We start from the raw sequence: 17,609 nt of genomic DNA on the forward strand, positions 1-17,609 counted from the left end.
TCACTCAATCGATTCCTTGACCCAGAAAACATAGGATTGGCATGTTTAATTACGTTTCTAGGTTGTCTAGAAGTCAAGATAGCACAAATTATGTATTTTATGTCGGCCATTTTGAACGTCCAAAATGGCGGCTTTGCAGGTGTCTGTGCAAATGGCAACAAATATTTTTGGATTCCTCATGCTCTGAAGATTCCAAAAATGTATAGTTTTACAAATCTCCAAAAAATTCCAACGAATAATCCTTTATTAACGCAGTGAACCTGACTACTAGTCAAAGTGGCCAAAGGTGGTTAAGGCTTTTATTTGATGGTGACGAAAATAATTACGAGTTATGGGAGACTCGGTTCTTGGCACACATGCAACTGCGTGGACTGTTTGACACCATAACGAAGGAGCCAGACATTGACTACGGCGACGAAGAAGCCCTTGATGAGGATGCAAGACACAATGCTGAAGCATATGCAGAATTAGTACAGTGTCTTGACGACAAAAGTTTGTCTCTTGTGATGCGCGATGCGGACAGAGATGGTAGACAAGCATTGCACATACTACGGGAGCACTACGCCGGCAAAGGAAAGCCACGTGTTGTGAGTCTTTATTGTGAACGTTCTACTCTCCACAAAACAAGCAACGAGACTGTCACTGACTACATAATTCGAGCGGAGACGATATTTACATCATTGAGAAGAGCCGAAGAAAATATCAGTGATGGGTTACAGATTGCTTGAAAAAAAGAAGAAGAAAAAGAAAAAAGTAGTGGAGGAAACGATAGAAGTGGTAGAGGAGAACCTGGTGAACGGAGGGGAGGAAAAAAAGAAGAAGAAAAAAAAGAAAAAAGTAGTAGTGGAAACGATAGAAGTGGTAGAGGAGAACCTGGTGAACGGAGGGGAGGAAAAAAAGAAGAAGAAAAAAAAGAAAAAAGTAGCAGTGGAAACGATAGAAGTGGTAGAGGAGAACCTGGTGAACGCAGACGGGAATAAGAAAAAGAAGAAGGTTGTACAACTGGCAGAGAGTAGAAGAGGAGTGGTGAAGCTTGGTGGAGAGAAGAAGACTGGAACAACACAAGGTGATTTCCATGTGTCTTTGAGCAAGGCACCACAAAATGAGTCTGTACTGTAGAGATTAGTGACCGACCGATAGACTTTTTTGTGATCCGATACAATACCGATTCTAGAGAGGGGAGCCATCACCGATACCGATACGATACCGATATATACATATATATAAAACAGGCCTTTTAGTCTTTATTAAAGAGCCACAGACCTCCAATCTGCTGTGCTCTAACTGGACTGGAGTCTCATTTCTCTCCTAAAGCCCTTGAATATGTTGGAATATGATTAAGGATTACTGTGATTATCACATTTCACATCGCACAAACCATACTTGTAACTTTCACTAGCCCCTAAAAAAAGTTATATCGGTCGAATATCGGTCACATATCGGTTATATCGGTCGCATATCGGTTATATCGGTCATATCGGTCGCATATCGGTGCATATGGTCGCATATCGGTGCATACCGATATAGCCAAAAAGGTCATATCGGTGGCCGATATATCGGTCACTAGTAGAGATCCTCTGTTGATGAGATTTACGGGCGTACTTGTGGCGCAGTGGTAAAGTAACTGCCCCACCACCGCAAAGTCTGGGGGTTCCAATCCACTGTGGTGCATCCGGCTGTTTCAAGGGTCTATATTGATTACAAATTCTCCCCATTAACTCATATTGCACAGTGAAAGAGGTCTCAAAGTCACACTTTTAGCACATGAACAAACACAGACAAAGGAGATTCTGAGAATATGTAATATAAATTGTTTTAAATTTAAAAAAATACTACCTCTGTTGATTGAATTGGGAAGAATCTGCATTCGGATCGCCAATCTTTATGAGTTGAGGCATTAATGAAAATGAAATGAATCTTATGCTGTGATAAAGTCTATGTTGTTCTGATCCTAGCAGTCTATCTCCATTTCAGAGGCGAAGAAGAAGAAGAAGAAGAAGACAGACAGAGGACAGAGGAAGCCACGTGAGAAGGTAGACCAGAAGATAGACCCCACAGACCTGCCAGAAGACCTGTGAGTAGACCAGTGGTTCTCAAACCTTTTGAGAAACAAATTGATATGTATTTGGCCGCGGTCCCCCATCTGACATTTCTTTGTGCAAGGAACCCCCAGAAGAATAAAATATAAATATAAAATATTTCAAAAATAGCAGATGTACAAGATGTACCATTTCCAACATACAAGATAACTAAAATAGCAAAACAACACAGAGGACTGTAAATGGAACTGAATTCATAATTATTATTGTTATCAATATTATTATTATTCTTTATTTATTTCATATTTGTTAATTCATCATTCTTATTCAAATTTTGAACCACATAAATCCTAGCATTCCTATTCTGGGATGAAGACGTCAGTGATACTTGTGGCACCTGATGCTTTCAAAGGTCAGCGGTAGGGCAAGGTCAGAGTTGAAGCCCATCCGAAACGTTGGAAGGAGCATATGTGTTGACCTTTGGCTTCCGTGTCAGCTTCTGTACCCGTTCAGTTTTGGCCACCCTCATCTAATACCTGCACTACATTCAGTGTGCAATTGTGTTGCTATATTTCTAACTGGCCTATGGATTGGTTAAAAATGGTAAATAGTGCTACTGTAGACTAGTGCTTTTATCCAAAGTGCTTTACAATGTGCACTACATTCACCCAGTTTACACACACACATTCACACACCAACGGCAGAGGAAACCATGCAAGGCACAACCTGCTCATCGGGAGCATTGGTGTCTTCTTGCTCAAGGACTCTTTGACACAAACCCATGGGGAGACCCGGGGATCGAACCGGGAGCCTTCTGTTTCCCAAGCAGCCTCTCTACATCCAGTGCCACTGCCACCCCATGAAATACCTTGTATAAAATACTCAGGGTTCCCACGGTCATGAAATATTTTGAAATTAGAAAAATATTTTTCCAGCTCTGGAAAAGTTTGGGGATTGATCAAGGTATTCAACTATTCATAGTTTTTGACTATTGATTTTAATAATTAAAAACATTTTCGAAAACATGTACAGTATAACATATACAAAATGTTTTGGAAAGGTTTTGGAAATTCATTGGTAAAAAGGTGTGGGAACCCTGAATACTTTACTCTGTAGTGATGATATACCTTGTCTCTTAACTTCTAACTTTTTGAGTAAATTAATGCTCTACTTGATCATACTACAGTCAATACTCCCACACGGAAAGAACTTATATGTGACATATATGTCTACCATATAAGTTAGACATATATGTCACATATATGTCTAACTTATACGTGACATATATGCCACATATATGTATGAGATATATGAAATTGGCCGCTTTCATATATGTTGCATATATGTGTATAATGCACATATATGCAACATATATGAACATGTATTATATGTAATATATATGTAATATATATGTAATATATATGTAATATGTCATATATGATTATATATGTAACATATATGTAATATGTCATATGTCTATTTACACATATATTCTCATATATAAAAAATAAAAACTCAAAATGCAGATCTCAAGAATACAAGGCCATTTATTAACCAGTCCAAACGTGCCTTATATGGCACAGAAAACTGAAAGTCACCTTTGCACATGGCAGCTGCAGTATGATCTGGACATGTCATGACTTGTTTAACCACTGGTAGAAACTTGGAACATACAGTATACACAGTAAAATCACGTTCTTTGAAAATATCTCCCAACAGTCCCCCAACAGAGGCATGAGCACAGTATTTGACGCAAACTGTTTCAAGAAGGCAAACTTTATAAATAAAAATAGTTTAAGGCTCCTGTGGGATGAGTATAAAAATACTACATTGAGTTTTTTTCTTCTTTCTCCAACCCTCTCTCAAGACAAAAAAAAAGGATAAAGTGCTCACTGATTGCGTTAACTTAAGAGTCTGGCAAGCTCCCAAACCATAAGCACGTTTTGGCTTGTCATAAAGACATGAAGAGGGCAAGCCCAGACGGTGTGTTTTAACAGTCTCGCTCTGGCCCTCACCACTTCCTCAGTGCAAAATGCACACCTGGAAAACAATAACACTCATTGTGTAAACCATGGGTTCTCCAGCACCTTATATTTACTTATAGTCGTTGTCGGGTGGAAACCTTGTATGTTCAAAACCGTTCGTTTGGTATTCATCATCTATTAATTTAGGCCTACTAAACTAGTGAAAACAGCAGATCTACAAGCACACGTCTCGCATCGCGAGGCGTTGTGTGCTTGTAGATCGGCTGTTTTCACTAGTTTTGTGCGACAGTCTTGTATGATAAAGCAGGGCCTTGTTTTACCAAAAGACGTACACATTTAGAAACTTGGAGCTACAAGGTTTCTGCCCGACAGTGACGATATTTGAGTGATTATGTTGCGAGGAAAACTTTGAGATAACAGCCATTTTGGTTAGAACCGACGGAAAATAACTTTGTACTTCAAGTTTAAAATGATACTAAATATTTTTTCAAGTGTCCAAATAAATTCCAAATATTATCAAATTATCTCGCGGCACCCCTGGACTGCCATCACGGCACCCCAGGGTGCCCCGTCACCCACTTTGAAAACCCCTGGTGTAAACAATAAGGCATCAGAAAACAGTAACCAATTATAAACAAACAATAAAGTGTGAGTCGCGGCTCTCTCACAACATCAACAAAAAAGTGCATAAAAAAAAAAAAAAAAAAAAAAAGTCCATCATTTAGTTTTTTTGACTGCAAGTCGCAGCTCAGTCAGCTTTCCGCTGATTGCGTTTCCCACCTGGCCTCTGGATAGTTGGGGGAATTTCTTCATTACGGCTTCTAAAGAGAATCAAGAAAAAAAGGAGATAAGTGGCCTATAATGCTCCAAATCAACTAGAACTCAAGAATTCCACTACATGTATGTCTATTGTTGACGATGCAATGCCTTGAATCAAACAGAATATACATGTTAAGTAATGGAGAGGTTTAAACAAGTTTGTTACAAGTGTCACTTTAATTTGTATTGGTGACATGAAAGCATTCATCAGCACAGGTTATTTACCAGAAGAGTAAAAAATCAAGCAAACTAACTAAAAGCATGATTAGTGATGAACCCATTTAGACCTGAAATACCCTTCATGCAGTCTACAATTAAATCTGGGAGTACAGACTTAATGGTATTTTTGATGTATCACAATATTTTAGACCAAAGACCTCAATGTCAATAATGTTACGATTTTGTATTGTGATGAAATGTACATTTCTTTTACAAATCTAGGTAATAAAGCTCTGAACACAGCAGCTTACAGCTATTATACTGTTTTCGACCAAAAAAAACAACAACAAAAAGTTAGTATTAAGAGGGCATTTGGCCTCAAGTCTAAATGGGTTATGTTTGACAAAGGGGTGTACAGATGTGGTCCAGTTGTTCCCAGCCTTTTAGGGTGTAGATTTGCAGAACCTTGAAATTGTTCAGCGGCTGGCCCATCTGACCGTTTTAACCTGGCAGTAGCCAAGCTGATGGGTTGGCCATATGCATTTTGGGAACATGTTAATTTAATTACCAATCAATTGACTTCTGACCGGCTTTGAACTATCATGGTTATTTTCAGTGTAAGAATTCAATGTCATATTCTTTTAAAGATTTCTTTAAATACATTGTTTTAGATAGTATAAATTATTATAACGTATAAATTGTAGTGTTTGGCCATTGATTTGGGGGGCCACAGGTTGGGAACCACTGCTGTAGGACAACAATTATTGTCATGTTGTTATTGACTAACCAACTACATGTTTTACAACTAAGGATGGGACGATATAAATATTTCACGTCACAATAATGTGACCAAAAAAAAATAAAAATATATATATATATAAATATATATATTTATAATTCTGAATTACGCTAATATCGCGATAATCATAATATCCCCAACATCCAATATCCTGGGGAGCTAGGAACATTTGCCAAAAAGGTTTCGACGCAGCGTGAGCTTGTAGATCGCATTTCATTTGCAAACAGATTTGGTACGTTCTTGGTCGGTTTGACTGAACGTTTAAATGGTACCATATGCAGCTCAGCAAATAAAGGTGAATTGCATGACGAAGGACAATTTCACAATAAATGTAAATCTGCACAATACAATTGAGATTTTTCTTTTATCAAGATAAATACTACGATTATCGTCCCATCCCCATCCATAAACCAGTGGTTATTGACTAACTCAACACAGTACATGTTCTGCAACCCAGTGGTACTAATCAACTACATGTTCTACAAACGAGAGGACCACAATATTATCACAGAGGAAGCACAGCAGCACACTAGCCCACAATATAGAATCTGTTCGAAGAGAGCTGTGATGAAGAAGTTAAGCAAATTAAGTAGCCTTTTGTAATTACCAGGTGCTAAGCTGTGCAGATTTCAGTAATGGTGTCCTCACTTACCTGATTCTGTCTCCATTGATAAACTGATGGCAAATAAATAGTGAAAACAGGGATGGTTAAAGTAGTCAACTCAATGCATATCTAAGAACTGTTCTCTCTCCTCTTAGATTAGTTTGATTTACTCACCAATTATGGCATTCTTTTTCATGGGGTCCAGGGCCTGATGATGCTGCCCTCCGCCACGCTTCGACAAACCACCTAAATAAGATACATTATTTTATAAATGAAAGGTGGGAAATCCCAATCCCTCCACTATCTGACGTTTCACTTCAGCAGTATCTCGTACAAACAAAAATAGGTTATCCCAAGCAGGTCTAAATGTTAATTGTACATTAATTAATTGACTTTCAGAGATTAAAAAATAAATGATATGTATACCGTTGAGGTTGCTTTCAAGAAGCGTCTCAATAGAGAACACTCCAAGGAGCAGCGCTCGTGCCATGGAGGTCCCAGTGCTGGCATTTTGAGCAGACGTCCAGGAGTCTCTGTTGCAGAACACCCCCGAACCTTTGACAATTTCTACCTGAAAAATAACACATTTAATCCATTAGACCCGAGGATGATTCTAAAAACTCCCTCTAAATCCTTATGCCTTGTTTATATTTCACAGCTGCCGACCTAGGGAAGAACGCAGAATGTTATGCACAATTAGTGAATGCTCTCGATGATAAGAGCCTGTCATTAATAAGACATGACGCCGCGGAAGATGGGAGGAAAGCCCTTAAAATATTGAGGGAGCATTATTCTGGTAAAAGCAAGCCCAGGATTCTAAACCTGTACACGTCATTGACCACCATTCAAATGGCAGACAATGAAACTGTGACTGATTACATGATAAGGGCTGAGAATATAATATCATCCCTTAAAGGGATAAGAAACCCCGCCTCTAATTTGTTTTATGGGATTTCAGAACATGAAAAGATTTCTAAAATGTAGGCGTGGTTATCTTCCTTTGTGGGGGGAGGGGGCGGAGTAATGCGTCTTGTAACAGAGAGAGACAGACCGAAGCTGTCAGCAGTGGGCACTTGTTGCTTTTCCATTTCGGAAACATTTTTTAAAACCAGCCATTGGAGGTGTAAAAAGTAAAAAGTAAAAAGTACGCTGGACAGAGTAACAAAGATACAAAGAAGGGGCCTGCAATAATTAAACTGTTTTTCACTTTGATATCTTATTCACCAAAAGAGAACCACTGTCAATATAGCAATTCCGTGTACAATGACATTATTTACTTACTTTCGGTGGAGCTGCACTGCTGTGTGCCTGGGGTGGCTCGGGATGGGGAGGAGCTCTGGAACTCTCTGCTGGAGCTGTTGGTCCTGCGACCTGGCCCAGATAAGGGGTAGAAGATGGATGGCTCTTCCAAAGTGCTTTACATAGACTCTGCATATTGTATTGTATTGCTATGTAGATATCTACCGGTAGTAACTAGTAAGGCGCCTCAGGGTGACAAACAACCTCCCATCACTCGCCATATGGGCATAAAAGGGATTTGTTCCCCTGGCATCACAGGGATATCCATATCTCCATATATGGGCATAAAAGAGATTTGTTCCCCCTGGCATCACAGGGATCTCTCTAACAGGGCATCATTAAAAATGATCAGGGAACTCAGTTTTTGGGCATAAAGGGATTCTGTTAGTGTGACATCACAGTGAAGCCAGAGCAAGATGTCAAAGCGGCATACCCATTCTGGTAGAGTGGTTCAACTGACATCACAGTGAAATCAGAGCATGATGACACCATGATGACATATTTTTTACGGTATATGGGTTTGCCCATAGACTGTATACACCTTCGGTCGCAATACATACTTGTCCATGTATAACTTCACAATAATTATATAGGTAGTCTGGTGATAAACTTGATCTAACATAAGGGCCCTGTCATAATGCACTGTTTTTCAGTTTGATATCTTTAAAAAAAAGAAAAATAGAAAGAAAAAACATAAAAAAACACAATTTCATGTACAATGACATTATTGACTTACTCTCGGTGGTGCTGCACTTTCCTCAAGTGCCTGGGGTAGCTCGGGACAGCTCTCTGAGCTCTCTGCTGGGGATGTTGGGCCTGTGACCCGGCCCGGATAAGGAGTGGAAGATGGTTGGCTCTTGAAATCAAACAGTGACATGACAAAATTGTTAGTTTTTACAGTTGTGGCCAGTACGTACAAATTATACTTGAAATACAGTCTACAGAGAAGTGGCCATCGCTCCAGGAGGTCAAAAAGCAGAGCAAGTTGAACAGTTTATGAGGTTAGATTAGCCCTGGATAAGCCAAACCATTTACTAGACTGCTTGCCTCCTGTGTTAAAAGTAGATAAGTAAATCACCCTCCTCCTGCAAACATATTACTCACATGTACAGTATTTGCTGAGGTCACTGAAGCCATGTCCAGAGACTCCACAAACCAAACTGTTACTGTCTATGGTGAAAGTACAATACAATAAATAAGAAAAACTTACTCTTCCAGCCAGAAAGGCCATGTCATCCTTTATTTGTGGAATATCTAGTGCAGGGATGAAAAGAAAAAGATCAAAGACAATCAGTATAGTTAGTACCTTGGTACTAAGGCAAATGATAATAACCATGAGTGTAAGGTTAACCATGTTACTAAGGTAATAACAACATTGCACATCCTATGATGTGCACATTGTGATGGTTTATATTAGACGTAAACGTTTGTTTTACATTGCATGTGAAATGGCTGATCTACAAGCTCACAGAGCTGTGAGTTGGTAGATTAGCTATGTTCTCCATGTGACACAGTCACACAACAGCCCAATGAGCCCATAAGGTGTACTTCTTTCCACTTCTACACAGGGTTCCCACACATCTTTACCAATGAATTTCCAAAACCTTTCCAATACTTTTCCAGAATGTTTAACCTGATTTCCAGGACTATAACAATAATTCAGCTCAATAAGTCGCTTACTCCTATGCACAATGCCCAAAGACAGGTAGTGTATTGTATGCCAGTGGTTCTCAACCTTTTCAGGCTGTGACCCCTGAAATAATCATTGTGAAAATAGCCGACCTACATGCTCACAATGCCTCACATTGTGAGGCGTTGTGAGCATGTAGATCTGCTATTTTCACAATTTCGGCCTCTAATATTTGACAATTTGAGCAATGTTTAATTTGTCAATTCAGAGGTATTAACACAATCTATAACCAAAGACAATGCATAGCTATTTTTTCCAGGACCTTCCACGACCCTTGATCAATTCCAAAACTTTTCCAGTACTGGAAAAATATTTTTCGAATTTCAAAATATTTCCAGGAATTTCATGACCGTGGGAACCCTGTCTACATCTGAGCGCAGGCGGTGAGACATAGCCTTGCTGACAGAGGTGTGTTTAAAATACACCAATGGCTTTATTCTGTACACTGAATACAATATTATTTTTAGTGGATGTCTCAAGGCGGCCCTACACTAACCGATAATCAGGCTATTTAATTACCCTCCCGACAATCGGGCTGCCTCCGACTGAAACGTCTAGCGTGAGGTCTCACAGATCCACTCGGAGCCCAGCCGAGTGCCTCGGAGGACGATCGGGGCCAGTGTTTAATTCTTCCCGATTCAGTCAGGCCTGATTAATGTGTAATGTATGGCCAGCTTTAGTTACAACTAAACAGAGTTATTAAGTCGTGTTGTATTTCATATGAGTAGTATTGAATCAGTTTGGGATATGATCACCGCCTGGCCCCAGACCCAAAACAACAGGAACTGCTTTTTGAGATTATATGTCTATTTTCAGGGATATTAGACAATCCTCAAATTTCCTCCACAGAGAATTACGTTTAATTTTTATGGTAACTATTGTATAATTGCAATACTACACTTGTGCATATTAGTGATGGTGCTTATGGCCTGAACGCATCACTTTTGTAGAATTATCACTATAATGCACAATGTGTAATATTGCTTAAATAGACATTGGGCTGACACAGCCAATAGCAATACAATAATGGAAATATATCTTACGGTTGCAGATCGTTTCCTGGAGGTTAGAGACCTTTTTCTTTAGGGCAGAGTTTTCATCCCTGAGATCCTGGACCAAACGGACCACTGTCCTTTGCGCCCAGATCTTTTCGTCTTCCTCTCGTCGACTCTCAAGGACCTTTGGAGTATAAAAAAATAAAATGACATTGATGAATGTAATGTATGTAATGTGAAAAGCCTTAACCAAACACTTTCCAAATCACATTTATTATCAATTGTTTTCACCAAAAACACTGTCTGGGAAAAAACAGATATCTGTGTTCATCTGAAATCTGTAACATTGAACAGATGGGGATGGAAATGTTCACTTTTGGGACAGACGCCTAGCATATGCAATGAAAAGCTAATGACAAAAATTATAAAATGTGTTAAATGTAACTTTGAAGTTCTTGTAATGTCACAAGAATAGCCTGCACACAACCCTTTCAGGCAGGGAACACATTTTGCTGTTTGGGAGGGGCTTACAGTACATGTACAGTATGTAGCAACATATTTGTTTTGTAGGCTAATTTCTGATTTAGCCCTATTCTATAGGTTAGGCCTAAATGGGTTAAGTTACCTTTTTCTTTTTACCCCTTTCATCCTCCTGATCAGCTGGCCTTTTCGGAACCTTCACAGATGGACAGACAGAGACAGAAGTAATAACAGTAAACTTATACTAAATAATCAATTTGAGGTTATTGCAATAACCTGCAGAATAACATGCATTACACACATGATGTTACCTTTTTTTTTGAACTGCCAGGCCTTTCCTCATCCACCTCTTCCCCCGGGTTTTGAGGACAGTGAGATGGCTAATGGCAGAGAGCAGAGTTTATCAGCTTAAGATGTGCCAGGTTTTTAAATCATAGCATAACCTAGCACCCATATACATGTCCTTATGGAGGGTGAATGAGAGAGACAGGTATATCAGCACTCAATCACTGCGAGTTTACAGAATCACTGTACACGATCGACCTGTCTCTCTTCTGGTTTGTTCACACCCAGCTGTGTCTAAAAAGCCCCACTCCTTAAGGTAACCCCACTAGCACAGATCTACAAGCTCAGAACGCGTTGCGGATGCGACGTGTTGTGAGCTTGTAGATCTGCTCCTTTCAAAGCATGCAGACCCGCTGTGCTGTACGTGGAAGTATAACTCGGGCAGTCAGGCTGTGTGGAGCGGTGACTTTTGGGAAGATGATAGCAATATTTTGGCTTATCGCCGAACCTTAATTAATAGATAAGGGGGTGAGGTAATTACCGTAATACCGTCGGTAATAGGAAGACGGTAACCACGAAAACAAAAAGGCCTTACAGACCCAACCATAGAGACAGGTTTAACACTCCTAAATGACTCCTACTATTAGGCTACAACAAAACATGGGAAACACATGATGAAAGTGCTCTTCCAAAATGCCAATTTTACCTGGTGAAATGCTAACCTGCCGAAGCTGGTGAATGCTAAACCTAAACCTAAATGCCTAAACCTAAGTAAACCACAGTAAAACTATGCTAAACCTATCCCTAACCCTTAGTCGAAAGTTTGATGGGAAAAAGCAAGATTTCACCGGAATGTCTAACTCTTGACACATTACAAACGGAACCCAGCGTTAAGACACAGACCCTATAACTGTCACTGAGTTTTTCAAAAGCCATCTTTTTAGTTGGTTAGGGGTGTTGGCTCAAAATGGTTGAGCTACACATTAGTCTCATTCTCTCTCTCCATAGTAAACACACCAAAGACCACACTTACCCTTTTCTTGGACAGATCCAGTCCTTCATCCTCGTCCTCTTCTTCTACCTCTTCTTCTTCCTCCTCCTCCTCCTCCTCCTCCTCCTCCTCCACCACTTTACTGCCACGATACTTTTGGTTGGGCTGGGGGATCCTTTTACCAAGGTTCTGCGATGCTTTTTCCATATCGACCATGAATTTTTTAGCAGTCTTCTCATTTGCTGGTACAAAGAATACAGAGAAAGTGTCAAATCAAGAATGTCTAAATTGTTCAGATAATTTTCAAGTTACTCTAAATAGACAGGCAGCACTCAATTTTACTCTTTGTTTTGAATTTTTATTACATTATTATTACATTTGATGATTAAACTTTTAAATCGATGTAATAGATAGTGTCATAGACCTGTTTGACAGCACTATCATGTTTTCATGTTAATGTGTATTTTCAGAAATGTATAAGCACTTAAACCGTTGATATGGTAAACTTCACTTGACACTCTTGGCTTGTTCTTTTTTTTGAGCGGTGGTCACAACGCTCCTATACGTGGCCGTGTGTGTGGGTCTGTCTGTCTGTCTGTCTCCGTGTCTCCGTGTCTGTCTGTCTGTAGCCTGCAGTAACCTTTTCTGACCACACATGTTAAGGGAGGGGCGCTGTTGCATGCACACACACACACACACACACACACACACACACACACACACACACACACACACACCACCGCTCAGTGTGATTTTTTACATCCCCTGTAGTAACTGGTCCTTGTAGTAACACTGACCTAGTACAGAGGCAGTGCCACAGTCCACTTTCAATCCAGAGTCAAAACCAATAAAGGGTAAACTAGTTCTACTGCTATACCACCAAAATGTGGAAAGCCTTACCAATGGCCATAAAGGAGTGGATCCCTAGCATCCTTTAAAATAGCCCTGAAAAACCACTTACAAGCAACAGCCGTTCGCAACTGGTAATAACACAAACCTAGCCACAATAAAAACACTACAGGTCCTACACCTGAATTGGGCAACGGCATTACACTTACTGTAACATGAAACGTGATTGAAATCCTAAAGGAAATATCTATAATAAGCCTCTTCATATTGTTCATTTGAATTGAAAGCTCTATATAAATTCCAGATAATATTATATTATTATTATTATTATGAATATTATTATAACAGTTATCTAAAGTAACTAAGTAGCTTACATTTACTAAAGTAGCCTACTGTATTTAAGTACATGTTTTAAGTATAGCCTAGCCTACTTTACTGGAGTATTTCCAATACCACTACATCTCCAATTCCCAACGAGTATGTGGCCTTAAGCTAGATGCAGAATTTTGGTCTATTCTGCATCTAGCTTAAGACACGACGAGTCCCTCCCGGTCGCTCCCGAGATGGGATTTATGGCTCTTTAAAGTGAGCCGGATCTCTGGGATCCGTTCCTTTCAAAGAGCCGTTCAAAAGACGTACATTTTGATACGTTTTTACTTTTACTCAAGTACATTAACATTCCAAACGTATAGACCTACTTGATTGCAGTATTGATATTTTTACTTAAGTAAAGAAACTGAGTACTTTTCCAACAACTTTTCCCACCACTGTTCATTAGAAAGGAACTGCTCCCTACTGTGAACCGAATCCTATCGTTCATTTTAAAGAGCCGTTCAAAAGACTCGATTCGTTCCCGAACGTACAGTCGCTCGGCTCGCGTCAAACAAATACTGAACCACGGGAATAATATAGAAGCACTTTATCAGAAAATACAACTAGTACAACACTTGTCTTACTACTGCCTACTGCATGTTAATCTGACTAGTATAGGCTATTGTTTTCTTCCTGCGTTTGTGGCAGCTGTGAAATATGAGGCGCAAAAGCAGTCTAGCACTAGTGTGGGTTTGCATTTCCGAGTCTTGTGACTAAGCTTGGATAGTGTATTGTGTAATGTATAATAATAATGTGGTGTAATGTATATAATAATGATATACTTACGTGAAGTATATAGGACCTTTGCCTCATAGAGTGCTGGCGGACTTTTTTTCCCCTTCTTTCTCTCCCCCGGCCACTCCACTAAAACAATATCTGAGGGCTTGCCCTCCTCTCCTTCAGCAAATTCATCCTCGGTATTCTTTATCAACTCGAATGGCACGACACTCCGGCTGCCTTTGTCCTTACCCTTGATGAACTCCACCAACGCCCACATATTTATTTGTCTATTATTTCTGTCTCTTGTCTCTTTTTCTCTTATTAATTTCTTCTCTTCTCAAAGCTCTGCAGTGACAAGTCGCTTCTTCTCGGCGGCGCGCGGCGCTCAAATCAAGTCTCGCGTTACCAGACGTCGAAACTATCCAATAGTACCATAGCAAACAACGCGAGACTATGAGAAAAAGGCGGTTAGCGGATGTGACGCAGCCTTAAGACGCTCCAAACTATCTTAAAATGTATAATATAAAATAAAACGATACACTTAAAAAAGTAAAAAGTGCTCAGCACAGGTAGCTTAATGTATAACAATATAATAGAAAGAAAAAAAACCCACAAAAAACACGTTTATTAAGTCACGCCTGAAAGATCATGTGACTCACCGGATGTACATCCGGGCAGATCTCAGATCAGATCTCAGGCAGATGCAAATTTCCAGCTAGAACTTGCGAGCACAGTGAAGTTAACAAAGTTTAACAAAACGTAACAATGGAAGAACTTGTACGTTATAAGAAATACCTTGTTGACGACGAAGCGTCCATACCGAGCCGAACCAAGCGCAGGTGGAAAAAAGGGTAAGTAGGTTATCACTAGGATAATATAGAAACTAGCTATGCTAGACTGAATAAGCTAACGTTAGCATATGAAAGCACATGCCGAACTTTGTGTGAAAACCGCAGACCTACAAGCCCCCAGCGCACCGCGGATGAGACGCGTTGTGGGCTTATACTTCAGCTATTTATTTTAGCGCGAATGTATTTGTCTGCGCCTTTCAACATTAGCGTGCTATCGTTAGCTTAGCTTAGGACACCTTTATTTCTTTGTGTAAGCTTTGTGTAAGCTTAGCTTTTAGGATTTTTTTCTTTTTTCTTATCTTTAAAAAAACATTTTACTTGCTTTAGCAACCCTAAAGGCCCATTACCACTGGGCCCGATAACAGATATCTGGAGATATTTCTCCAGATATTTCTCCATGCAAAGTGGATGGTAGATACAGATAAAAAAAAAATGTTTTGCCACAGATAAAAGTATCTGTGGCAAATATCTGTGGTATATATTTTTGTATCTGTATCTACCATCCACTTTGAATGGAAAAATATCTGGAGAAATATCTCCAGATATCTGGCCCAGTGGGAATGGGCCTTTACCTATGTTAATACAGTTATTTATACTGTAGACTTTGTTAGCCAAGTATTGGCATTGGAGCTGAGCATGACACACACACACACACACACACACACACACACACACACACACACACACACTTTAATTGAAGACACTCATTTTATGTCAATTTATGTGCTGTCAGATTTCTGTTTAATAGTGTACACCAGTAATGATGCAATATTAGTTCTACAGTGGCCATTTTGGGTCAAACACGGGTGTTCTGATTGGAGTAGATCCTAGTTCCAATCAAACAATTGAAACACCTGTTTGACCCAACATATGGCCGCTCTAGGACTACAATTGGCATGCTATGTAATGTGTGAGACAATTTTTGATCCATCCCTGTAATTGATTCTGAATTGAATTGTTTTAGGCGTTTCACCAATGATGTGGCCAATGGCAATGATGAGGGCTGTGATGAGGGCTGTTCTGCTTCACACACAGTAAGTTGACAATGTCAAATCGTCTAGTCTAGCTCGGTCTCTCAAATGGGGAAGGGGGGTACTACAGGGGGGTACCCGAGAGAAAATTTTACATTTATTGACACATGTATGCGAATGGGCTGCTCTGTAAGGTTTTAAACCAAATTAAGTACACATTTTGATCGGCACAAATGTTACAGAATAGAAAAAAAGGCTACTTTTTATTTTCAACAGATTGATATCAAAACTGGACTTTTGATGTTGTAGATTAAAGGGGGTACTTGGATTCAGCAATCAGGAAAAAGTGGGTACTGAAGGCCAAACAGTTTGAGAACCACTGGTCTAGGTGACATTGGTAACATTTAAACCAGATCAGGCATCTGTACTTGGTCTTCTAGGGGCTAGCTTGCTGTTATTGCATGCGATGCGAGGAAAGTATTAATTAATGCGGTGCGGTGGTTCTCACAGATGGAAAAAAATAATACAGGAAGAACAGGACTGCATCACTGCAATATTTCAGTAGGCTAAAGGTAATCCACGGTTTCAAATTCACAGATCATGCAAGCTGTTCCTGAGCCAATGTGTCCATGGGTGGATGCGTCTAGTACCAACACAGTAAGTAAAAAAAGTTCAAAGGAAAAGCAAAACACATTACCACAGTTAAGTTCTAACATTAGATTAAACCCAGGTGATAACCGTGTTCACATTATTGGTCCAACAGCCACGGCCCTTTCCAGCCAGGCTCAACCCCACCCCAAACCAGGACTCGTCCCGGGGACCTAAAAATATGTATTTGGGACGCAAATTAATCTCCCATGGGACACACTCGGGATGTAGATGATTTTTTTGCACTGAACGTGCGCATATCATGGTCATGATTCTACATAAACGGTGCACAGCTACAGATGGATAGTAATTATCCCAAGGGGGAAAATCAGTTGCCCAGAGGCAGCATGTAACTCGTGGACACTAAATATGATGTAAACATAGTGGTTAAAAGTTACCACAGGCAGTGTTATCATCCTTTTCAGGTATAACTTAACATGCTGCACTATTTGAAGAGGTTAATTTACACCACAGAAACACAGATCAAAACCTATATTGCCATTATTGTCACCGATCAATCTGAGCTTCTCTAAAAGTTAATCTGAAGCCCTGCTATAAACCCCCCAAACCTGCAAGAATAACCCCTAACTAACCCCTTGTATTTCCTTTTTAGCCTGTTCTGACAAATTACGAGCAGACCTGTGATTACCTAGCAAATAGCAATGGAAAGACTAGATTGGTTTGTGACACAAATATTTTTCAATAAGAAGGCTAATCTTATGTTTGAAATTCACAGCTAATTCAAGCGGTGCCTGAGCCACACAGGGTGCTGACAGGGGCCTCAGCTCCTTCTACAGACACAGTAAGTGTGAGGGTTATCAGTATTAAATACACACATATTTACAAATAGATACCAGATTACCATCGATGTAAGTTGTCAAAAGTTAGGAGTAAAACCTTTTCCCCCCAATTATAATAATAATTATTATCATTTGTGTCTATTCAATGCAGCCAACATTGTCTCTATTCAAAGTCGATGCACCAAAAATAGCCGATCTACAAGATAAAAAAAACATGTCCTGACTTGTGTCGTGCATGCCGTGATGTGGGCTT

At 39.7% G+C, this 17,609-nt stretch overlaps 1 protein-coding gene across 1 annotated transcript in view; it reads left to right on the top strand.

Moving 5' to 3' along the window:
* Positions 1-708: 708 nt before the first annotated feature.
* Positions 709-17,609, top strand: part of LOC308280630 (uncharacterized protein) — a gene marked incomplete at both ends in the record, with an annotated part of 43,578 nt that continues 26,677 nt past the window's right edge. The window contains 2 exons of the mRNA XM_080754959.1: positions 709-1,066; positions 1,975-2,074. Of these exons, the coding sequence (XP_080611085.1) occupies positions 709-1,066; positions 1,975-2,074 (458 nt within the window). The remainder of the gene's footprint in view (positions 1,067-1,974; positions 2,075-17,609) is intronic.

Source organism: Nannobrachium achirus, assembly GCF_963921795.1.
Source record: "Nannobrachium achirus genome assembly, contig: SCAFFOLD_213, whole genome shotgun sequence".
Taxonomy (NCBI): Eukaryota; Metazoa; Chordata; class Actinopteri; order Myctophiformes; family Myctophidae; genus Nannobrachium; species Nannobrachium achirus.